General features: G+C 56.1%; 1 protein-coding gene across 17 annotated transcripts in view; it reads right to left on the reverse strand.

Annotated features, from left to right (window-relative positions):
• Positions 1 to 1,135: 1,135 nt before the first annotated feature.
• PLEKHA6 (pleckstrin homology domain containing A6) overlaps positions 1,136 to 24,492 on the reverse strand; it is a 143,818-nt gene continuing 120,461 nt past the window's right edge. For 7 of the 17 annotated variants that reach the window (XM_060644199.3, XM_060644196.3, XM_060644198.3 and 4 more), the window contains 16 exons: positions 22,413 to 22,493; positions 21,460 to 21,528; positions 20,165 to 20,245; positions 19,714 to 19,863; positions 18,780 to 18,875; positions 17,213 to 17,324; positions 16,452 to 16,591; positions 15,337 to 15,486; positions 14,025 to 14,154; positions 13,702 to 13,808; positions 12,600 to 12,776; positions 11,391 to 11,558; positions 11,176 to 11,309; positions 10,530 to 10,675; positions 5,674 to 5,797; positions 1,136 to 5,049 (listed from right to left, as the gene is read on the reverse strand). In XM_060644199.3, the coding sequence (XP_060500182.1) occupies positions 5,682 to 5,797; positions 10,530 to 10,675; positions 11,176 to 11,309; positions 11,391 to 11,558; positions 12,600 to 12,776; positions 13,702 to 13,808; positions 14,025 to 14,154; positions 15,337 to 15,486; positions 16,452 to 16,591; positions 17,213 to 17,324; positions 18,780 to 18,875; positions 19,714 to 19,863; positions 20,165 to 20,245; positions 21,460 to 21,528; positions 22,413 to 22,493 (1,857 nt within the window). In that variant the 3' untranslated portion in view covers positions 1,136 to 5,049; positions 5,674 to 5,681. The remainder of the gene's footprint in view (positions 5,050 to 5,673; positions 5,798 to 10,529; positions 10,676 to 11,175; positions 11,310 to 11,390; positions 11,559 to 12,599; positions 12,777 to 13,701; positions 13,809 to 14,024; positions 14,155 to 15,336; positions 15,487 to 16,451; positions 16,592 to 17,212; positions 17,325 to 18,779; positions 18,876 to 19,713; positions 19,864 to 20,164; positions 20,246 to 21,459; positions 21,529 to 22,412; positions 22,494 to 24,492) is intronic. The other 10 variants (XM_060644210.3, XM_060644202.3, XM_060644204.3 and 7 more) reach the window with 7 other exon arrangements.

Genomic DNA, 24,492 nt, shown 5'->3' on the forward strand with positions numbered 1-24,492 from the left:
TCCATGGGCATCGTTCTTTTCTTTTCTTTTCTTTTTTTTCCCCCCCATGGGCATCGTTCTTGGACAGGAACCAGCCCATTTATGGAGACAGCAACACCCAGCCATGTCCTGTGCTCTCCTGTCCCACCACCTCTTCTCCAAGCCTCCGGCTCTGGCCCCAAGGGAACTGCAGACAGACACAGGCCCTGGAGAGCTGCAAGTTCTCCAGGGCACCTCCTCCAGCTCCAGTGGCTTTTGTCTTGAGTCTGCTTCGATCCCAGTTCTCCCGGATTCACAAAGGACCACAGGGCGTCTAGCTCACCTGGGGATGTGACAAAACCCCCAAATATACTCCTATTATTTGTTAAACACACACATGCTCTCTGCTAGCTCTTTAGGAAGGAGAACAGGTGTCCAGAGTTTGAAATCAGCCCTTAGAACCAGACTAAAGCAAAATCAGGAATTGAAAGAGGCCTGCCTTCCCCTTTCTTCTTTCTCAAAGTTCTTCTCTACCTTGAACCATTAATGCCTCCACCTCTTCCGAGACATCCTGCAGGGGCCCATCTGAGGCCTGCCACTCTCCTGGGCTCACTCTTTCTACTCTCCACCGCATAGAATTCACAGGGCTTCTTGACTATTACTCAAGATTTCAAATTGAGAAGCTCTGATAAAGTCCTTCACGCTGAGGATCCATAGCTGATAATCACTGAGTACCTGCCAAAGGTCATAAACCCAAAGCACTGAGGCCGGATGAGTATAATTTGGGGTGGCTTTTCTGATACCCCTCCCCAAATCATATACCTTGTTGTCCCCTCAAGCAGAAGTACAGGGCATTGTGTAGTAATTGAGAACACCTAAGAATTTTCTCCTGTAGTTCTACTGTCATTCTCAGAGACGAGTCAAGGGAAGTCTCCAGGATCTGAACACTGATCTAATTAATGTTCGTTACCCAGGACCTTGCTTGGGACACGTCTTGACTCGGGGCTACCCGGACAGAAGAGATGAGCGCAGTGGCAGCATACCACGGACCCAGCTTTGCTTTTAGCCACAGGGAAGGCTCCACCCCAGACCCTCTCCCCTTTTCTGCCAAGCTCGTAAGCTGCCAGGAACCGCGAGGCCAGCCACAGGCAGTCACAGAGTGAGAGAAACACACAGCACGTGTACAAACCATTCATTTTATTTCCTGTATTGGGTTTATACAAACTTGCAAGATACAAATGCAGGGCTCACTGGGATTCTTCAGTACCTAGATCTAGAAAGAATGCTGCGGGGCGGGGGAAGCGAACGTTCACGCTCAGTCAGGAGGCCCCTCCCCGGGGAGGGGCTTGTTGGCTAGAATGATGCTAAAGCAGCTGCTACAGATGTTTGGTCCCCAACAGAGATGCCCTCTGTTTATCTAACTTTAACTTTTCTTCTAAGGTCACTTTTATACTAAATAAAGACACTGAGATCATACATTTCCTTGTATGGTTTATTGTCTAATGCTAGCAAATCAAATTGGCCCCAGTATGTGCATAAATAGATATATGTATATATACGTGTATTTCATATTTTCCTTAGTTTTAAGAGCTGCCAGGTGGGGGGTGCCTACAGGGGAAAGGAATTGATTCCGTCTTGCTATTCTCAGCCCTGCCCCAAGACCATGCCTCTCCCCAAGGCAGGAGAGCAAGTATGCACAGCTTGTGACCTCAGAAAATCTTTAAAGTGACAGTAGCGGTATTTGATTACAGCCTCTTGGTTATTGATCAGGAAGGTAATGTGCTAATTGGGAAGGCCCTAGAATAGTAACCAGGGCTGTCTCCCGGTGGGTCACTTAGCCCCGGGCCTCCGTCTGGGCCCCTTTCATTCATAACAAGATGCTCCAGGCTGGGAATAGGGTGTCAGTAAATGTCAGAGTTGGGAGGTCAGGCTTCAAATGCTGGCCAGGAGCTCTGTGACAGTCCCAAACCTTTGATTCCGGATCTGGACAAAAGACTTCCATTCTGCCCGAAACCTTGCAAGGCAAGAGCCCCTTGCCTACTTTGTGGGCGGATAAGAGCGTGGAAGGCCGAGCCGGCGGAGTTCAGCGCCCCAGCGGCAGCCCTCCAGATGAAAGTCCCCGGGGGGCTTCCTGGGCAAGGCTGAGATGTTACCTTGTCCGTGGGACTCGCTTCAGCCCAGAAGCTGACTTCGCAGTCTGGATGCCAGACCGAGGTACCGTCCCCTTATCAACAGCCCCCAGAGGAAAGGTCACAGAGGGAGACAGAGGTTGTCGATGTGACCCAGACCGGAAAGGGATCAAGGAGTGTGAGAAGTCCGAGGAACTTGAATGTGTCTGTGCTGAAGGACCTGTGATCCCAAACTGTTTTCCTTTGGCCTTTGCACTGCATCCTGGCTCCATCAGGGAACAGAATTCTTGGTGCTGTTTAGCATAGGCTGCCATTAAACTGTCTGCCCTTTCCAGCAGACCGATGAAGGGAGGAGGTCCAGGAGCACATCGGGGGAGTGTGTGTGCCCGCACGGGTGTGCTTTTGTGCACACAACTGTAAACATTTCCTTTGAGAGGATTCACATCCCGTAACCTTAGACGGTCATCAAGAGTTGACAGTTGTAATCAAATCCTTAGACCAGGACTTCCAAGAGCCTGGATGCCCTGGTAAGATGCTCTCTGGGTGAGCTCTGGGGACTGGTCCTTTGCAGACTGGAGAATAGGAGGAGGAAGCTGCCGGGGGTGTGGGGGGGGGGGGTGGGGAGGGTGGGGATAGGGAAGGACACAGGGTCGGACCTAGAGGCAGCCGCCCCAGTCTCCTCCTACCATTGGCCAATTCCATTCAGACATTGCACATTTTGAAAATAGATTTGCTTTTATAATAAAAGCGTAAAATAGATCTGTCTTAAAATAAGTCTGTCCTCTCCCCTTCTTTGGATCAAAAGGCATGGGGTGTGGCCACAACGTGCTAGGTAGGAATGGTGTGGAAAGTGAAGGGGAGAAAATGGGCCTGGGCAGGAGTTCTGGGAAAGGACCAGACATCCAAACAAATATATATATTATGTATATATCTATAATATGTATAATCTTCATAAAACATATATTAAGGCATGTAAAGCAACATAAAGAGCCAGCTTTATGAAACGGGAGGTGAGAGCGAGGTGGCAGGCGTTAATCCTTGGTATTTTACATGTAGTTCTAAAAATACCACTTTAAAAAAGGAGAGACGGACAAAGAAAGGAGAAGGCATGGAAGGCCCCCAAAGAGCCGTTTCTTGTGGGTGGAGAAAGGTGCCGGAAAGAGGGAGAGGGCCAATCCCGCCCGCCAGTGTGTAGGGGAGGGGAAAAAAAAACAGGTTTGGGGTGCTCGAGCTGTGCTAAAGATGGGAAATGTAGCCAAAGGTCACGGTCAACACCTCTGCTAAAAGTGAAGTGAAATTCCCCAGCCTGCAATCCCGCAGAAGCACGAGAATATCCTAAGCACCTAGAACAGTGCCTGGTACATAAAAGGTGCTTGATAAATATTTGTTGAATCAACTGCCATCTTTACTTGCATATGAACCAGTAACTGTCCCAGCCGCGAAGGGGTGGAGAAGAGCTGGCGGCAGATAAAGTAGTCGTTCTCGGGAAGTCTCCGGGCATCAGCTCTGGCAGAGAGAAGGCCCAGGGGCCGAGGTTTTTCCAGCTTCACTCTCTCCCCTCCCTCCTCTCTGGCTACGGTCCTCGAAGACGAGCCGCAGAGGAGGAAGAATGAGCTTTGCTTCTGTGTCTCCTCCACTGGCCTCCCCGGGTAGGTGGATTGTGAGACAGCCAGGCCTGAAGGGAGTCCTTCCATACGGCCTCATCCGGACGCCTGGAATGCGGGGTGGGGTCCTAGAATCTGGCCTCCCGGATTAAGGCTGTGCTACCTCTCCAGGGCACTCGCTCAGCTGGCCCACAGCCCATTCCAAGGGGAAGGGGGACAAGGAAATGTCCCGAACAAGGTTAGGAAAGGCCCCAAGGCTGACTACACCCTACAGAAGACAGGTCCTTCTCTCGGACCCTGAGCCTAGTAGGGGGAGGCAGACGCTAGGCCCAGACCTAAGAAAGAGCCATCTTCCAACCTGCTCACCCACACCAGCATCCCCACACCTTCGTCCCCACGGCCTCAGGCCCCCACGTGCTTGCTGGTGGGTCCTCCGGGAGCCAGTGTGCGGGCAGCCCGCGGATCTGGGGCACCCAGTGGAGGAGCGGAGCTGACAGTCCGGCACTGTACTTGGCACGAAGCTAAGGCTCCATCCTGGGGAAACCAATCCCATACCCCCTCTTTGCATCTCTGCCTTGTCCTTTTTCTTGCAAACGATTCCTGCTGCTTCCTTGTCCTCCCTCCCACTCGCCTCCAACTCTCCCTTTCTCTCTTCTACCCCTTCTCAACCTGCCCTCAGACGCTGCACAGACCTGCGTGCTGCTCTCTACCCACAGCCAGCACCGTCCCCTCCGGGAGCCGAGGAGCCTCTCCCCATGTCTTGTCATCTTGTCTTTGGCTCAAGCAGGGTGGTCAGTCTCCACTGGACCCCAAAGGAGCACCCATAAGCAGAGATGTGTCAAAGCCTTGGGTGCAGCCGGGGCAGTAGGGCGGGGCTGATGGGGGAAGGACATGATGGCAGGTGCCGTCCTCGGTGTCAAGAGGGCCCAGAAGAGGCAGAGTGTCCATCTTCCCCTAGTCCTAACCTAAGACGGCCCAGGGCGTCTCTCCCACCAGGGCATCCTCTTCATCAGGAAATGTTCCAGTAAGGCCATCACCAGCCCGGGCAGGGCCAGGCCTAGCTCCCTGTGACTTGGGCACCAGACAGGAGGATGCTCCCTGCCCGCCCTCTCAGGCCCTGGCCGAGGACCACCATCTGAGTAGCGAGGGGCTTCGGGGCCGGGCGTGGCGGGCGTGTGGACACTGAGGCATCCTCTCGGCGGCAACCCCGGCCCCCAGCCTGGCTCCCTGCAGCATTCCCACGGGAGCGCAGGCGCGGGGGGGCCGGGGTGGGGGACCAGGACCTCGGGGGGGCAGAGGCGGCCTTCAGAACGTGGCTCTGTGCAGCTTCACGGCGTTGGCCTCGGCCAGGGCTTGCACTAGAGAAAAGAGAAACGGGTCAGAGAGGTGCTACCCGGACGAGAACCGACTCCAGCCAAGCTTCCCCGGGAGACAGAGGTCTCTTCCTGTAGAACCCTGCGGAAACCCGCCCCACGCCCCCAACCCTGAGAGGGGGACAGATGAATGGAAGTCCGTGTTCTTTTCCACCTGCCTGATACTGAGCGGCTGTGTGCGAGGGGAGGGGAAGATGCACAGCCTTTGCTACCGTTTCCAGTGTGATTTTAATTTACAGGAAGATCTGGGGGTGACCTGGGGGCTTCCGAGGCAGGACCGCTGTGCATCTCAACAGGTAGAAGGCTTGTTGGCCGACAGAGGGACAGCGGGGGCCTCAGCCCTGTCCCTGTCTGCTTCTGGAGAAGCAAAGCCCGCGGGCACTGCGGTACCAAGCAGCGGCCCTGCCAGCCGGCGCCAGCCCAGCACTGCACGTGACGCCGGAGGGCTCAAGCAGATGGAGGGAGGGGAGGGAGCGGCGGGGGTCGGGGGGGGGGCACTGGGGGTGCAGGAGAAGCGATGTTGGGATGAGGGGTGTGGATGGCTCACGGGGGTGGGGGGCGGGGGACCCACTCCCCGCAGTGGATGAAATACAGAAGAAAAGTTCTTACGTCAGAGCTCAGACCCGCATGGTATGGCTGCTGTCGGTGCCCCGTGGGGATTCAGACGATAGGGGGTTGGCTGGTGGAGTCGGGGAAGCAGGGGAGGTGGGAGGGCTTGGGGTGGCACATTGCACTGGAAACAGAAATGAACAGGGAGGTGAATAGGGGTGGGTGGGTGGAGGTGGGTGGGGGAGGGGCGGGGAGGCGGGGCACCCAGAGCAAGCGAGGCCCCTCCCCAGGCGGCGAGCCAGGCAGGAGGCAAGCAGAGAGGGGAGCTGAAGCGGAGCTGGCCTCGTTCCCGGGGCGCCCCGGAGGAGCACGGGGTCCCCGGAGGAGACGGGGCGGTTGCGGGCTCTGCTGAGAACCAGTGTGACCGCGGCCGAGGCCGGCCTCTCTGGGCGGAGGCTCCACTCCCGTCCGCGCAACGGGGAGATGGCGCGGAGGGGACCAGCGACGGCGCCTTAGCCTTATACACGGTGGTGTCGCTAACGATGATGATGAATAGTGCAGTAAAATCACACTAGCCCAGATCGTCAGGCCCCCATCTGACGACTGGATCCAAGTTGTCACCGGGGTGGGGGAATCCCCTCCATTTAAACGGAGCCTTCCGGCAGGGTTGAAGTGAGCTCCGTGGACTCAGACGAGCTCAAGGTCTTGGAAACACGGCCCCGCTATCACCAGGGAACCCCCTTCTCCTCAATCCAGGAAGGGCAAACTTCACCCCCAAGCCAAACAAATCATTACAAACCTTAAAAGTGGTGACATTTGAATTAATGGATTTTACTCTTATTACATTATGATGCCATGCTGAGACTAGCCAAGTGGAAGGGCAATGGGAAGGGGGGGTCGTATTATGAGGGACCAGCTCTGTGCGGGCTCCAGGCCCCTGGGCACCGCGGTGCGGCTGTGAGGCAAGGAGACTGGCAGACAGAACGTCCTCACTTGGCCTCAGAGGAGAACCAGACCTCACCCAGGGTCACACTGTTTCCTTCAAGAGAAGGATCCTGGCATCGAACTTCCTAGTCCCTTGCTCTCCACCCTGCCCTGGACCTCATCACCTTCCCTGCCCTCGGCGCAAGAGAGGGGGCCGGGGCAGCTTCCACTGCATATATACGTACACCCACAGTTGTATATAAGACCTGGAACTTTCCCGTGAGCGGGAAGTTGTGTCTGCCCACACACAATACATAGTTTGTGCACAGGATCCAATAATACCTCCACACGCGCTGCAAACATCTCAGATACGTGTGCGCGTGCACTTCCAAATCTGTTCTCTTCCATGTGACCCAACACACGCGTAACTTCACATACAAACACACTCACAAACGCTTTCGAAACACACAGTTGTGCGTCTGTCTGTATCGTGGACCCAATGGTTAGTTATGTGGCAGCTTCGACTTCTAAAATAGTCAAAAAGATGGAAAAAAAAAAAAAAAAAACCAGGCAAGGGCTATTTCAGGAAAGCCAAATTGATGTTCCAACGTGCATGCAGTGAGGCTCTTACACTTATTCATAGATGAGCTCCTTGGACTCCAGTTACTTTCATTTCTATACAATTCTTTTTTTTAATTTTTAAAAATGTTTTACTTATTGTTGAGACAGAGAGAGACAGAGCATGAGCAGGGGAGGGGCAGAGAGAGAGGGAGACACAGAATCCGAAGCAGGCTCCGGGCTCTGAGCTGTCAGCACAGAGCCTGACGTGGGGCTCGAACTCACGGACCGCGAGATCGTGACCTGAGCTGAAGTCGGACGCCCAACCGACTGAGCCACCCAGGCGCCCCAATTTCTATACTATTCTAATAGGTGTTGACCTGCTGGGTTTCTACCCCCTGGGAGATCAGAAGCAGGGAAATTAGGGGAGAGAAAGGAATCAAGAGGCCTACTGACAGCTAGAAGAAGACACGACTGAGGAAGAAAAAGTCTTTTGCAAAATTAGATATAAAACCTTTAAAAGTGTAACAGTTTGGGAACATTTAGCATAGCTACAGTCTGTACCAACTATAGCCTCTAAGGGCATTCCCTTCAACAGATCCACAAAATAAGCATATTTACAACGATACTAAATTAGCAAGAGCAAGCAACATGGGTTACGTTAAATATAACTTCCTTACCAAGGCAGAAAAGTACGAAATACGTATCAGGAATGTATGCACTGCAATAGTTAAAATTCACATATGTAGCAGCTATGGATTGGACAGATGTGATATTGTTACCGTGTGTCCACAAGTACTACCCCATCTGCATGCATAAATAATTGGTCACGGGGTGCCTGGGAGGCTCGGTCGGTTGAGCGTCCGACTCTTGATTTCGGCTCAGGTCACGATCTCATGGGGATCAAGCCCCATGCTGGGCTCCGAGCTGACAACGCGGAGTGTGCTTGGGATTCCCTCTCTCCCTCTCTCTCTCTGCCCCTCCCTGCTCACACGCTCTCTCTTTCACAAACAAATAAATGTCACACGTGCTCTCTCCCACCCTGCACACAAAGATACATCAGTACTGCCACGTGTACATATATACGACATACGCTCTTGTGCGTTTGATCATTCCCGATACTGCAAAAAAAAAGCACCAATCGCACACAAACACGTACGTTCGTAAACACCACCTCCATCCTCCTATTGTACGCTCACCTACGCATATGTAACTCCGACGGTGTACCGGATGCCACCTGTGCTCATAAATAATGGTCTCCACACCATATCCGTAGACATCTTGCACACGTATACACTCACGCTTCACACCCGAATACACACAGATACGTGCGCCTCTGCCAACACCATCCGAATACAGACACCGCACGGGACATCATGCCACACACACATATTAAAAATTGCCACATCTTCCCGTATACCCCATTCTTGAGTCTGCACACACTGGGCACACCCACAAGCGCTCCAGCGCTCGTTACTGACCACACGCCCACGCTCAGGCACCACGCCTCCATCCTGTGCACGCCGCCCTGCTATTATGGCCCCGGGCCCAGCACTCAGGTCCCGGGCTTGGACCTATGCCCGCACGGCATGTGCCCAGGGACAGTCCTCGCTGTCCCTGGCAGAGCAGCAGCTCTGGGAATCTGGGCCACGAGCCAAGGGGCACGGGGGACAGTGGGCTTAGTCTGAGGTCTGGCCCCGCTGTGCCATTTTTTAAATAGTTGGGGTTTTGGCAAAAGCGAAGGATAGTTTGCTTTCAGCGCGTAGACCCTGAAATGTAAGCCGGTGTCTATCAAGAGGGAAATCTGATAGGCTGGGGTGGGTTCTGTTTTCATGGAACCTTTGGCTGGGAGACTACAGCCGAGAGAGCCAGGGGCTGCGGCGAAGGCAGAGGGAAGTTTTAAAAACAGTGTTGTGTGCTCTAACCCTCGAAACAGGAAGTTGCCTTCTGCCCAGAGCACGGGGAATTTGATCTTTGGAAGATTCAAGTTCACTTTATGGCTAAAGTACAGAGAGGTTAGCTAGAGGCCTCCGTGCAGCCAAACTGGTTTTGCCGCCCTTGGCTGCAGGATGGGGCTGTCTGAAGCCCGTCCCTTTCTCGTGTCCTCGACTCCAGCCCAACTGACAGCTTCTTTCTGAAATACGCCCCCCCCGCACCCCGGGCGGGGGGGTCTTCCTCGGCCACCCATCTAATGTCCCCTAGACTCTAACTGCCAGTAGGTTCTTCCTCAAGGCGTACTCAAATCCCCCTTGTGGTAGCTGAAAACCCTCTGGTTTCTAAAAATATCCATATTTAAAATAGTTGGAAAAACCACAAACAGACCCTACTTCTCCTTCATCTATTGCTATTTCAATGAGCCACGACCACCGTCACCAACGCCACCACGACTACACCTGGCTAGCATTTATTGAGCACCGACGAAGGGCCAGGCACCGCGCTAGGTGCTGAGCATTTATTGTTGACATTCCTTGCACCACCAGACAGGTATTTTGATTTGGTTTTTACAGAGGAGGAGATGGAGCCTCAGAAAGCCAGAATTCAAACCCCTCTTAATCACCAGCACGAAACGCCATGCCTTCCACCGGGCTCCTGGCCACAGGCCTGACCTCGCCCAGGCTACCGTCCCTGTGGCCAGCACCCCTGTCTCTGCCTCTTCCTCTTCCTCGACCAAAGCCTTTGTAACCCTGGCATCCTTCCTGGGCCTCCCTCTGGACTGGCCCTCAAAGTTCTTCGTCTCTGTCCTCACCACCTTTTGTCTTGAGGAGGAGGACGCGCTCCGTCCCCCCCAGGCTTCATGACATAATCGCTGTCTTGGAGCCTCGTCCGTTCTTCCTGATTCCATTCTCACCTTCTCTGGGGCTGTATCTCAGGCTGGCTCCGGCCTCACCGTGTCTGCCTGGAACCCTCTCGCTTTTGGGTCAGTGTGAAGTCCACTCGTCATGCTCATCTTTAATGAGCAGAAAAGTGGGTTCGGGTCCGGAGCCAGGCTGGTGACTGTATCACTCTCAACTCTGCGGCCACCTAGAGCGTCTCCACCTTCCCATGTGCACGCGGCAGGAAAGGGCCATGAAAGGAGGCCCTGATGCCTGGCCCTCACTCCACGCCTATCACTCCCAACCAGACTCAGTTATCACCTTTTGGCTGTGCCTTTCCTCGAGCTGTCCAGGGGGTGGGGGGGGGGCTCTCTTGCTTCCTGCGTGGCCTCTGGCCATTCCTCTGCGGAGCTGCTGGGAGGGTCACCATGGCTCTGAGCTCCTGGATGCAACTCTGGCCCCTCTGCACCCCGCGGAGCCTAGCACAGTACCTGGTGCTCAATAAATGCTTATCCTGATCTTGACGGTCTCTCTGTCCCTGGCCCCCTCGCAGCACTGAGCTTCCTCCCCTGCACCTGGTCAGCCGGTCTCCCTGGAGGAGCGAGGCCCGGCCCCTCTCACCAGACAGCATGCGGCCCCTGCGGGAGGCCTCGGTCGCCAGGGCACAGGAGATTTCAATCCGCTTCTCCTGCTCCTGCAGCTGGCTCTCTGAGTCCTGGGGCACGTCCACAAGGTCCCCCTCGCCGACGGGCACCACGTTCTGCATACTGAGGAGGCACAGACACACAGACATGGAGTGGGGGGGCGGACAGGACGGTCCCATTGGCTTGGGGCGGGGGCCTGTGGACTGAGGTTGGCAGGGTGGCCGGAGGCCTGTGAATGGGGTGAGTGGGACCCTGGCCGAACACATTTTGGGGCCCCTTCCTACAATGTTTTAAAATTAATCAGAAGGTTCAGGTGAACATTTAGGGCGGCCTCGACGAGGAAGAGAGGTCACCAGAGGGCAACCCATCAGTTTGTCTTGACGACAGCACGTGCCTGCACCCAGCTGTCTTTTTGACCCCCGACGGCGGCAGCGTCGCGGCCCCTGCCACGGGCCCGGGCCTGGTCCGCTGCCTCAAGCCACGGCCTCCACGCGCTCTCCGCTGGGGAGGCTCAGGGCTCCCACTGGCATGGGGTGGGGTGCTGGATTCGGTGGCGCTAATGTCCCAGGTGCCCTGGGTGCCTGGGTGGGCAGATGTCGTTGAGGTTCGCCCAGGCCTGTTACCTGGACTTGGCAATGAGCGTCTTGATCCTCTCCACCTTCTTCTGCTTTTCCTTCAACTCCTCGGGGCTCAGGGGAGTATCGGGCTCCAGGTCAATGTACCGTTCAGGGATGAGGACTTTGTCCGGCGTGGACAGCTGCGGAGGGACCTGGGTCACCACCCCCATCCCACCCCCTTCCAGGCTTCCTCCCCCTCCGCCCTCCCGGACTTCACTCACCTCCTTACTGATGTCCACGTCATAGTGCTGGGGCTCCAGCTCCATTTTGCGGAGCCGGGCGATCTCCTCCCTCGGCGTCTCGTAGGCCTGCCCGCCAGGCTCCTCTGCCCGCAGGGCCGCCTCCAGGTTGGAGATGTCCACCTCGTGGATGCTGCGGTGACGGCGCACCTAGGGGACAGCACCGCCGTGACCACGCGGGGCCCCTGTCCTGCTGTCGGCAGCCATTTCCCCTGCTACCCGTGTCTCCAGACAGCACAAAACAGGCCTGTGTCCTCCCTGCTCGTCACGCCCCATCCGGCCACCGCCCCGCGGCCCCACCACCCGGCTATCTTCCTTCCGTGCTGCTTGTCCAGAGCGGGGACGCCTGCAAAGGCCCAGACGCCAAATCTCATCGACAGGTCTCGTCAGTACTTGGTACTTCGCATCTGGCTGTAGCCTGTGTTCCCATATTCTGTGCCATACGTTTTGGGCAGTTGATTAGTGTGCCTGACACTGGCCTTTAGTTGTTGCGTATCAGACAAGCTCCAACCCACCAGGTAGAATGCAAGCTGGTTGAGGGTAGGCCTTACGAATCGTAATTTTCCTGTATTTTTGAAATGTGGTGGAAAGAAAACTTAGGCAGATGCCTGGGGCTACTCCCAGCTCCACACTCAATACCTGTGTGGCCCAGGAATCCTTAATTTCTCCTGACTTTGTGTCCCTGTCTCCCAAACAGGGGTGATAATTCCGAACCTCGCGCTGCTGAGGGACCCGGATAGAACAACATGAGGTTTGGGAACGGTACCAGGTGACAGGGTGGCATCGTGATTATCTTCAGTGTGTATCTTTCAATACATAGAAAACGCTCTAGAAACTGCGTGAGCGATGCCTCTCTCTGGGCGGTGAACTTCGCACTATTCTGTGTTAAGTGAATTGTGTATACTTCATTTCCACTAAGACAATCAACGCATTCTTTGGGGGTGGGGGGGGAGTTATTTTTCTTTAAACGCACAAAAAGGAATACTTGTTGCAGTGAATCGTCTGCCTAGTGGGGAGAAGTCTCCCCCCACACCCCCGCCTCGTTCTCCCCAGGTGCCCAGCTCGGGCCCTTCCCAGCCCCTCTCCCAGTGCCCCGCACCCAACTGCCCCGGCCCAGGCTGGTCACCCACTGGGAGTGGACACTGTTGGCAGATGCCGGGCCAGGCCCGTGGGTCGCTGCGAGGACATTACCACTTTGTAGGCGGGCCGCGTAGCAGGGTCGGGGGCCGGACTGGCCGGGAGCTGCAGGCTCCTTCGCTTCTCCTTCATAGAGCCGCTCTGGTGCCTCCGCATGCGGTCGATCTGCTCCTCTACACTCATCTTGACCTTGCCCTCGCCAGGGAACACGGCACTCTTGGGGCGCTCCTGCTGCAGGGGGAGAACGGGGCTCTGACACGTGCCTCGTCTGCCCTCCCAGCTTCTTCATCTGCCCTAATCCCTTAGATTTCCCTTCTCTAGGAAGCCTGTCCATAGCGGGTTAAAGAATAGCCCCTAAGACATACGTCCAGGTCCTAACCCCCTAGTAACTGTGAATGTGACCTTATTTGGAAATAGGGTCTTGGCAGGTGTGATTAAGGTAAAGACCTCAAGAAGAGAGCATCCTGAATTAGAGCGGACCCGAAATCCAATCATGGGCGTCCTTACAAGAGACAGAAAAAAAGAAGACGGAGTAGAAGGAGATGTGAAGGTAGGAGTGCCTACTGGAATGTTGGGTCTACAAGCCAAAGAACAGCAAAGATCGCCTGCAATGCCAGAAGCTAGGACAGAGGCACTGGACGGGGTGCTCCCTCAGACCCTCCAGAAGGAACCAACCCTGATGATCTCGATTCGGGACTCCTGGCCTCCACAACTCTGAGAGAATAAACTTCTGTTGTTTTAAGGCCCCAAGTGTGGGATGCTTTGTTAAGTTCCTGGCAGCCCTCAGAAACCCATCTACTGCCTTAGGTCGGCTCATTTGACCCTGATTTTTGCTGGATTTGTATTTCATTGCTGGCACATTATAATAATTTTGTTCAACATCCTTCTATCTTTCTCATGAATTAGGGCCACGGCAAATTTGAGAATTGTGAGGAAGATTAGAACAATGAAAGTAATGTGTATCTTCCTTGTCCCTTGTCCCTCGATATGGCTTCCCGAAGGAAGGCTTCTCCAGTGGAGCTGTTGCCCCCTCCTACTTGTCCTGCCTTCCTCCTCCCACCCGGGGTTTCTTGATGGTGGACAGATGGGCGGACACAGAGAGGCCTCAGCCCAGCTCAGGCCCACTCGGGCCTCGGCGCCCACAGATTGTACTCACCCGGGAGGAGAGTCCGTTGGTGAGCCCATCGGCACTCCTCCTCACCACCCTTGACGGGGTTACCTCTTCATCGGTGGGCGACTTCGTCCGAGGGGGCACAATGCCAACTGTAGGGAGGCAGAAGAACCGGTGGGCCTCCTGGAGAAGCAGGAGGGCAGACACACAGGGGAGCCTGCGTCTAGAGGCGGCTCAGTGCCACCTGTGGCCGAGATGAAAGGCCGAGGATGGGTGGGCACTCACTGTCTTTGGTTGTGATGAGCACCTCTCTGGGCCACTCTCCGACTCTTGGCCTTGCGTCTAGGGGAGGATGGGACAGGAAGTACCTTTGTTGAGAGCTGTCTGCTTCTCTGCCTCTGCCTCTTGCCTGGTGGGCACCAGGTTGATGTCTCTGGCGGTGTCCAGGGGTGACGTCTGGTGGGGGTCTTTCTTGCTTTGCTCATAGGTTGCCTTGGGCTGGGGAGGAAAAAGGAGGAGACGGTTGGTGCCCTAGGGACTGCTGAGGATTTGGCCCCCAGGGGTGTTTCTTTGTTTTGCAATGGTTGGAGCACAGACCCTTGAAAACAAGGGATAAGGAAACTCTAAGTGAGCCAGTTGGGAAGCAGGCAGGGGTGAGATCGAGCCTCCCACTCAGGCCACCTTAAGGCTGGCCAATGCTGGCTCATCTTGGGGAGTGAGGGCTCAGGGCTTCCAAGAGACCCTCAGCAGAGGCCCAGGAGGGGTCTATAAGGCCGCGGATCTCTGAGGATTCTGTTGGAATCGCACCCAAAACTTAAGCGAAAGAACCAGCTGGGCTTTGGTACCAAGATTCTGGGCGACAGAAAAGTGCACTTAGCTTGAGGGCTCGCCGAATCATGAGACTAGAAGGGGCTTCAGATACCACCTGCACCCCCTTTCGCCCCCATCGTGCAGCTGAAGAGTCTAAGTGTCAGTGAGGTGCACACACAAAGACTGGGCCAGAGGCCAGAAACCCCGGCTCTAGTCCAGGGAGAGAGCACAGGTGAGCCCCATCGCCTCCCCTCATCTGGAAAGCGTGGCCTGCTTTGCCCCCCTCACTGGCGGCCCCTCCGGGCGGTGCAGATACGGCAGCCGAGCCAAGATGGAAATACGGTTCCCTGTTTTAGGCACAGGACTCTTTCTACTCACTGTGCAACCTCTTGCCAGCCTAACTGCACCTCTCTCCTGGGAGAGGGGCTGGGGAGCCAGAATGGGGCAGAAAAGGGGGCCCTGTATTCTTACATCCCAGGGCCGAGGAAACCCAAGAGGACACAGGCGAGGCAGAGACAGAGACAGCACAAGAGGACCGGCGTCTGAGGCGGACAGGAGCAGGAGGGGATCCGAATGGCACCGGTCGCTGCGGGTCCCTGGCCCTTCCTGGCCGGCTGGTGCTGGCAGCCAGGGGCTGCCCGGGAGCCGCGGCACGGAGGGGGGCAACTCATTGTCCCCCTGTCCACAGAGAGCACCAAGGGGAAAGCCTTCTCCGCCATCCCTTTCCTTATCCCAGGGTCCAACTGGGCAGCTGTGGGAAATGACTACTGGAATGGGGAAAATGACTCCGTGTCCTGCCTCGCCCCCTCGCCTGGCCGTTCGCCCCGCTCCCTCCGCCCCTGCCCTCCAGGACCCAAGGGTGCTGGGTACCTGACCCCTGGCTGGCTCGCCACGGCGGTGCCAGGAAGGGGAGCTGGGGTACGGCCAGAAGCGGCTCTCGCTAGGGAGTGGAGGCACGTTTGGAGGAGACTCCAGGGGGACGTAGGCTTTGGGAAGGGGGGGCCGCGGCGGGCCGGGCTCCTGAGGCAGAGAGAAGCCAGAGCATTAGGAGGAAGGAGAGCAGCCACTGTGAGAGCAGGAGAAAAGAGCATTAGCAGGCGGACAGACAACATCGTGGAGACCTGCGGCCCCCATCGTGGACATCCGGGGCCCTGGACCACCGGACTCCCACCCACCGCCCGGATGGAGCTCCAGCTCCGGAGTGAACTCTCAGCCTGGCCTCAGGGCCCTCTTCAGCAGAGCCCCCGCCTGTGACTGCTGCCCCCACTGTTCCCCCATTTTTCTCCAAAGCTCCCTGCTCACTGTCTCATCATCGCACTGGGCACATTCGTGCCCCTGTGTCTTTGCTTCTGCCGCCCCTCCTGTCTGTGATGCCTTTCCCTTGTTCCTCTGACTGTCCCAATGCCTAGTGGCCCAAAGTTCCACCATCTCTTGGGAATATCAGAGCGTTTATGGTCAATACTGAGACACACACTGCCACGCTCCAGAGGCTGGCTGTTTCCTATAAATTGGTCTGGGTCGGCACCAGACGCTGGGCTCCCCAAGTGGAAGGCTGTGGGCACACACGGGCACATGTCTGAGAGGGCCTCACACCGTCCCTGGCCCCTGGGAGAGCCCCTGTAAACTCTTGCTGACTGGCTAGGAAACTGCTCCCCATGCTGACTCTCCACCCTCTCGTGTGCTGGAAAGCTCCGGATTTAAATCCCCACTAAGTGGTATCTTTGTTAACCATCCTGCTGTTTGGGAAGAGACTTCCCCGGGAGGAAGCTAAAGATGGCAAGTGCAGATGAGAGCAAGGAAAGGAGAAATCTGGAAGGAGGTCCGCCAAACTGGGCGCAAGATGACGACTGCCTCGGACCGAAAGCCAAAGCTCCAGGACTGGCGGCCTCTGGGGCAGGGAGGGGCACAGAATCCGGGTCTTTCAGGCAGATGAGGACCTGCTCCCCCCTCCCCCACCTACCTTCTACTCCATTTTCTCAGCTTACCTCACTGGATCCGGGCTTGGTGGGGGACCCCTGTGAGCCGGACACCAGTGAAAAGGGGCTCAGGGGGCTGGTGAGACTGGCAGAGCTGAGAGGGCTGGCGGGGCTATTGGAGCTGTAGGTGGCGGTGGGGCCAAGGCCTCCTGGGGGCAGAGGAGAGGAGAGGTGAGGGATGATAGGGTAGGGGTGTGGCCAGGCGTGTGGATGGGCTCCACATGTGGAGGAGGCAGGGGAGGACCCGGGGATGTGGGAGGAAGGTTCCAGGGCCACCTGGGCCTGCTGAAGGGACTTATTATGGAGGCTGGGGTGCAGGCTGGCTGTGGAGAACTGTGCAGGGACAGGGGACGATGATGGACGGAAAGGACACTGTTGCCTCCGAGATGTCAAAGAAAGCCAGCCCAAAGTCCAGCCCAAAAGGCTTCAGGAAGACATTAAGGTAGTGGCTTCAGATTGCCAACGGGCCCGTGGGCTTAGGGGTGGGGAGAGGCATAGGTGCTCTTTGACCTTTTCTGGGGAGGAATCTAGACCATCAGGGGCAACAGTGTCTCTGAGGGGTCTGGTGCATTCTGGGAGGAGAGGAGGGAGTAAGGGAGTCGTACCTACCCTCCCGGGGGAAGATTCTGGAGGCCTGAGAGGGCCCTGACTAGCTCTGAGCTCAGCATAAGGGCCTGGAGAGGTGGGAGCTGACAGATGTGGGAGGGACGCTAGAGACACCAGAGCATTTCTGGCGAGCGTTTCAGGAGGCTGGTGGAGAAGGCACCCACCTCTGTGCTTGGCCGTGTCCGTGCCCCGGGACGGGTTATTTTTCCTCAGCCCCTCCATCACGTCCTGGATCCTCCAGATTTCCTTCTGGATTTGCCGGTTGAGTACCTCATTCTGAAACAGCAGAAGAGCAGGTCAAGGGAGGTGGCCGTGAGGAGCGTCCCAGCCTCCTCCCTGCATCCCTTTGGGCCGGCGGTAGACAAGAGCCCCGTGCGCACGCGCACGCTGACGGGCACACAGCCCTCCAGCACGTTCCTCTTTCTCACGGGAAGACTGTGCCCCCCCTCGGCTTCTGCCAAATGGAATGCAGGAATTGCCAGAGGAGAGGGCCCTGCTATCACAGTCAGGAGCCCCGTTAGCCCCGTTAGGTCAACATGACTCAGCTTCCCCCAGGGAGGTCAGGGTGGTCTTGGAGCAAGTGTCCCCCTAGGTGGCCACTATGGGAGCCAGTTATCAACGGCAAGAGTTCCCCACTTACTAAGATTCTTTGTATCCAAACAGCCCTTTCGTAACACTCACGCCCAATGCATGCCTACACACTCATGGATTCTATTCGGTTAGAGTTTACACTCTTTGAAAACTGACAGCTGCCACTTATTTAGCGCCCGACCCTCCTCCGTGCCGCGTACCAGGCTCCGCGCTAAGTGCTTTGCATACACTAACTCATCTCGGCCGCACCAGAAGTCTGCGAGGCAAAAGTGACAGGTGTCCCGACTTTGGGGATGAAGGGATGTGCGCCCGAGGCCGTCCGTTAGCAAGCAGTGCGACCACCATCTGAGTCTGGGTCTCTTTGTCTCCAGAGCTGGTGCTCAGAGTGCTTTCCTACCTCCTAAAATGTGCGTGTTGAAAGTGAGGCTTGCCCACAGGACACGGTGGCATTCAGGTGACCTGGACCAAGAGGGCCTTCACCGCACCCTCCCTAACCAGCTGCAAGTGAGGGTGGTGGTAAGTTTTGTTGCCAGGAGGAAAATAGGGGAAACTGGGGCATTAACCGCATCAGAGAGACAGGGCTTGCACATCTTGGGTAGATACGATTGATCGAGGGAAAGGATAAGAATTCCCCAAGGTGGATGAGTCCAGCCTCCTGCCTCCAAGCAGAGCGTTCCTAACCCCTCCTGGGAAGGAAAGCCTCTTTCCTATCTTAAAGTTCCTGGGTGGCTTCTCCCGTACTGCCCACTCCTTCTGAGGTCACGAGGGATAGCTACACGTATACCCATATCTATATCCCCGTAGAGACCTATACGCTTGTCTAGACCGACGCCCGTGTCCGTATTTATGTGTTAAATCCTTTCAGTCATAAAATACCTTCCGTCTAACCCAGCTCTCTTTGTTTCAGCTTTACTCCTTCCTAATGATTTGATGGAACTAAAGAAGAATCCACATTATCTTCGTCCTGAAAGCGTCTGTTTTAAGCGGACTTGAATCCTGTCCTTTGTCTCAGGACCAACTCCCTGTCTCAAGTCTCTGAGATCTCTAAAGCAAGAAAGGAAGCCACTTTGGTCTCTTGTGGCCCTAAGGAGAAGGGAAGGCATGCCAACCGCCCCTCCCCTGCCCAGGGGCCTTCTTCACCTGGACGTCCAAATTGAGCTGCTCCCAGAGGTCGTCGTGCAGGGCAGAGACCTCGGATTCAAGGTTCTCATACTCTATGGTGCTGTTCGTCAGGGCCTGCAAGGGCGGGTGGGTTTACTGAGAAAGCGGCCATTGCCGAAGCCTTCCTCCCATCCCGCCGCGGGGCCCGGGGCCAAGGTACCTGGGGTCTGGCAGGGCGAGGGAGGAGGGCACAGAGGGACAGGCGGAGAGGGCCCAGGGCTGAGACATTCTGATGACAGCCAAACACTGGCCTTACAAGAGGCGCAGTGGCCCATCGTACTGCAGGCGGACACAGGGAAACCAGAATCCTCTCCAGACGTAGGGGTAGGCCACAAGGGGATCGTACGATGCCCGCACCCTACTGTTCTTCCCACATTGGGTGATACAAAGTGGGAGGGCAGAAAGAGAAAACCCAGAGGTGTTTGCTTGCTGGGGGTTAGAGACCTTTCTCCCTTCTGGGCCACGTTTTCCTGGGCCTTTGGCCGCCGCAGCCCAGAGCCATTATCCAGGCAGTGCGTACCGGCCGCAGGGTCGGCCCCGTGCCCACGGGAGATGAGGGAGGTGGCACTGCCGCCCGTGTCCTGGATCTCCAGGGGAGAGGACAGAGGTAGGCAGCAAAGCTGTGAGAACAGCCGAGGAAACGAGTAGCCCTCGACTTCACCCTGTCCTGATCGAATCCCGGTGCAGGTGCGGTGTGTGAAAAATAAGCCAGTTTCCTCGGCAGAGACTACGGATCGAAGAGGCCGGCATACGCACGGCCGCGTGCAGGGCGGTACTAAGGTCTCGCGTTTGTGCCCCTTCTGGCCAAGAGCCCCCTGCTGCTCCTGCCCGTAGAGGAGAGTCGGGAGCTAGAGGGCACAGCCTGGGGGGTTGCGGCTCTCCTGTCGGGGTGCCCACGGGGGCGGGGGGGTACCGTGGTCGCCTGTGACAGCTCCACCCGAATGTTGATGAGCTGGTTCTGCAGGGACTCTTTTTTGCGCAGCAGTTTCTCCGGGTAGGCGGGCTGGTTTCCAAACATCTCCAGTTCCTGGTGGGTCCCCATCAAGGCACTTTCCAGGCTCTCCTGAAGAAGGGCAGGGGACCGGCTGTGAACAGCCCTGATAACTCCTCTCTGGGTCTTTAAGAGGCCTGAGCCCCAACGGTTCAGCCCAGCAACTTGGTGGCGGTTGTCCTCCCTGGCTGGGGCCCCCGGAAGAGCTTCAGCAGTTCCAGGGGAGGGCGGTACAGAGGTTTATGACAGAGCTGTGTCAGCTTAGGGCGGAGATGGCAACCCACACCTCTCGGAGCCAGCCTCCCCCCGCCCCCCCAACCCCACCCCGCCGTCCCCACATGCCCCCAGCCCAAGACCACCCCTTGGCTCTCACCTTCTCAGCTCGGAGCTGCTGCACTAGCCGGTCCTGCTCCCTCACCACCTTGTTCTGTTCACACAGTTTGCCCAGCAGCTTCTGGGGGGCCCGAGGGGGTCGAGGGAAGGGAGGGAGAGAGAAGGGGGTGAAGGATATGGTTTGATGGGGACCTGGGAATTTGGTTGGAAGGGACTGGCCTCTGGATACCTCCTCCTTTCCCTTGCTGAGGAACCCTAGGCCTTCTTCACCTTGACCTTGGAGGCTCCTGGGAATAGGAAGACGGTCTTCACCTTGGGAGACTCCCCAAGGACCTACTGGGAAGGGAGATGTGCTTATTCTCTGAGGAAGGGAGTCAGCTTGAGAGAGGAGTTAAATGTTAAGCCCCTGCATTCCCCTCCTCCTGGGGGTTCCGGTTCCCGAAGGGTTGAGGAGACAACGTGGCCTGGGCCTCCCAGGCCTTCCCGGCGGGCATGGATTGGAGGAGCAGGCAGTCTTGGGAAAACCAGTGAACTGGCTCCCTAGTCTCACAGGACCCTGTTCTCCCTTCCTTCCAGGGTCTCCGGATGGCTGAGGCTGGGATTTCCTTCTGAGATCTGGTCCTCGCCTGGATGGAAACTCTCCTAGGCCTACTGGGCGGACCCGCTACCCAGGCAAGGCCAGTGGTGATGGGGAGGAGGCAGGTTAGGCCAAACTTCTCTTCTGGGAAGACTTACGCTTTCCCCATATCCACACCTTTATTCACGCCATTCCTCAAACACTTCTCTGGCTCTTTTCTACTGAGCCACATCTTGTCTTCTGGGCCTTTGAACTTCAAGGCCCGGCTCACATGCCACCTGCTTGGTCCCTGGCCTCCCTGCCCTGCCCTCCTGTGGAACCCATTACCGAGCCCATTTAGTACGACACTACCCTGAAGCTCCCTGAGGCCAGGGCCAGGTTCCTCCCTCCAGTCACCGAGGCCCTCCTGCCAGGCTGGGCCCAGAGCAGCCTAGCTGATGTCCCTCCTAACCAAGTCTGAGTTCCTTGTAATAAGCAGCCCCCGCTGCTGTAGACGAGAGGGCCTAGGGCTCAGTGGAGAAACGCACGCAGCTGGCATGGGAGGAACGGGTAATTGGTACGAACGAGAAAAGAAAGGGGATGAGGAAGGGGCAGGCAGAATGCTGTCTTGGTGGCGACAGAGGACATGAGTCAAAGGTATGAAGAGCCGGCAGAAGGACAGAGATGGACGGAGGAAAAGCCCCAGCGGAGGAGAGCGAAGATGAGGGCGACAGCGGGAGGGACCGGAGAGGACAGGGGAGCAGGAGAGCTGCTCTTACATCTGTATCCTGCTCGTTTAACTTGTAGGTGTGGAGGCCGTCCCGGAACACTTCTGGGTACGGAGGGACCTGCAGGAACACGAGGCCGGTTACAGCAGCGGGGGACAGGCAGGGCGTGTGGGGACGGGAACGCGGACAACCCTCGCTCCGTTCTTGTCCGAGACCGTGGTCCGTCACCTCTCGCCGCCTCCATTCCGGGAATCTGAGCTAGTTCTTTGCCCCCGGCTGGGAAGCCTGGGATGGCCCCTGTGTAGGTTTTCCCCAATTCTTGAGGCTGATTCTGCCCAGCTCCTACTCTCCCCTCTCCCCTGAGCTCAAGATCTACTGTCAGGAGGGACTCTGGGGGTGCGTAGATCCCAGATGGCTTGGGTAACGACCATGACAACAACAGTTAACCCTTAGCTGTTTTGGAGGGTGAGGCATGAGGAAATGGAATGAGCGTCGGAAACACTTGAGAATTATCATCTTAGTAGATTGAACACCAGCCACAGGGCTTGTGTCTAACCCAGAAGTACACCTGGGTCCGGCAAACGCTGCCCACTCCTGGTGAAGCATCTGGAAATCACCGGACATTCTACACAACCTTGGCACTGGATGGTTCCATATGACACCCCTCATGCCCTTACCCCCAAAGACGTCTGTTAAGAAGATAACAAACACGAGATAGAAGTCCTGGGCATTAAAAAGCAGATTCGTGATCCCTGGCGTGATACGGGATGGTGGTGCTGGCTATTTTGATGGTTTGAGAAACAGGCCTTGGGTCCACCCATGAACATGAAGAACAAGAGAGACACGGTGGGATGAAAGGAGAGGGGCCAGGCGGGGCCTGGAGATGAGGCCTGGTGGATGGAGGGTTGGGCAGAGCAAGCCCCAACCCAGATGGCTTGACCCGACCATGCACAAGCAGCTGAAATGGTGTTGACAGGGACCATGCTGCCAGGCGGAGGCCTTACTTGCATGAAGAGTTGGGCCCTGGGGGAGGAGTTTTCCACCATGCGGTTCACCATACTGATGAGAGTCTCGCTCTCACTCATCTGGAGAGAGGAAGGAATGGACGATTCAAACTCCGGCCCACATAGAGCTATCTCCCCATCACCCGCCTGGGCTTGTTTTCCCAGAAACAGGACAGGACAGCTTCTCACGGGGTCTCCAGCTCCCTCTCTGTTTGGCCTTAGCCATCGCTGGCCCCTTGTGAACTGTCCCAGGACCAGCCCTGAAGGTGCCCTGAGGAAAGACCACAGAAGGGAGCTGGAGGGCTGCTGTGCCTTCGCTCACGGCCCTGCAGAGACCGCCCCCCGCCCCCCAGCCAGTGACACTCCCCCAGGGTGCCTGAGACGTGTGGGTCTCATCCACACTGGCCAAGGTCAACTCCCTGCCCCAACTCTCTTTCCTCACGTTGCTTCAGTCAAAGACCACACCGGCAGTTGGAAAAACCCATCTCCCCACATTTGAACTAAATGAAACAGCTGAGAAAGAAAACTGGGGCTGCTCTTTGGATGGGCCTTCACACAGAGGTGGGCACAGCTCTCTCTCCCCGACCCCTGCCCACCTCTTGGCTCTAGAGTAGAAAGGATTGCTAAACACGGTTTCCAGAGCTGGGCTGGTAACATCCATGACGATCTTGGATGACACTAGGGAGCAAATAAGGAGGCCAAAACAAGCAAGCCATGTTAAAGGGACACCAGATGCTGGAACACTGCTCTCCCAACAGGTTATCTTTACGTTTCAAGGGCCATTAGGAACACGGAGGGGGAAAGACTACTTGCCAAATGAAAAAGAAAGAGAGAGAGAGAGACAAGGAAGGGCAGGAGAGAGGAAGGACAGGGAGGGAGGACAAGCCGACCAAATCAACTAGAAATGCTGTCATTTCCCCCACTGGTTCCAGCGTGGCAACATCAAAACGTGAACACATTCGGGAGCGTCCTTGGCTATGTCCCTTTAACTCAACTGACCTACAGGCGAAGGCAGCAGAAAACAGAGGGAAGTTCTGTGGGAAAAGCCTTCTGGGGAGAGGAAGTGAATGAGGGAAGGGACAGAGCCACGTTAGGGCAGAGCTTCTGGGGTCACGATGCAGGAGGCTCTCACGTTTTCGGCCCTTAGCTGCCCAATCTGTGTCACGCCCATACGTATTTTTATGTTATCCACTTAGGTGGTGACCCAGGGGCAGCCTTGCTTCTGTGTGCTGTGGGCAGGGCGAGGGGTACCCACCCACTCCCCTTTGCAGGGTCCACAGCATTTTCAAAGGCTTTCCTAGGATCTGATCCCTCTACCTCTTTTAGCCCTTTGGAATTTTTTTCCATGGCACAAAGTGTCATTGAAAAGGCTTTGAAAAGAGCGGTAGTAAGAGGTTTGTCAAATAGTTAATGGTGAACAGGACATCGGCCACATCTTTCCGTAAGGATCTGAACTCAAGTCAATCCCTATCTTCCTGGAGCCCTGTGTGTATGAGATTGTGTTTGTTGTGTATGGGGTGTGCGTGTGTGGAGTATGTGTGATTGTATATGGTGTGTGTATGTGTGTGTTTGCATGCTGCTGTGTGCCATGACTGTGTCCTCTGTGTGTGTGTGTGTGTGTGTGTGTGTGTGTGTAGGGCAAAGCAGACCTGGTAATGCACCAGGCTTGGAGAGGGCAAAGGCGGCCCAGGCTTCTCCTGGACACCCACTGATCTCATTCCTTCCCCTACCAGTGGATCTCAAGCAATAAAGGAAGGAAGCCAGAATGTTCTCGCCCTGGCCTCTGCTCCCACTCATGCTGCGGCTTTGGGGATCTTTTAGCCCCCGCAGGCTTTGACTGTAGGATTCCTTCCTCTCCTCTGTGTCCCTTCGGTCTGTCCAAAATGTTAGATTTTGTGAGAAAGCACCTAGCCCAGTGCCTTATACACCATAAAGGTGCTCAAGTAATATTTTAAATTGCGTTTTAGAAGAAAACGAATAAAATCATTATAGCAGCAGTGACCACTTCTCGCCAATGCCTGACAAAGCGTTGCCATGTACCCTCTTACTTGATTCTCCAGGAACTCTGTACGGCAGAAAA

This window comes from Panthera onca, chromosome F1, assembly GCF_046562875.1.
Source record: "Panthera onca isolate mPanOnc1 chromosome F1, mPanOnc1 haplotype 2, whole genome shotgun sequence".
Lineage (NCBI taxonomy): Eukaryota > Metazoa > Chordata > Mammalia > Carnivora > Felidae > Panthera > Panthera onca.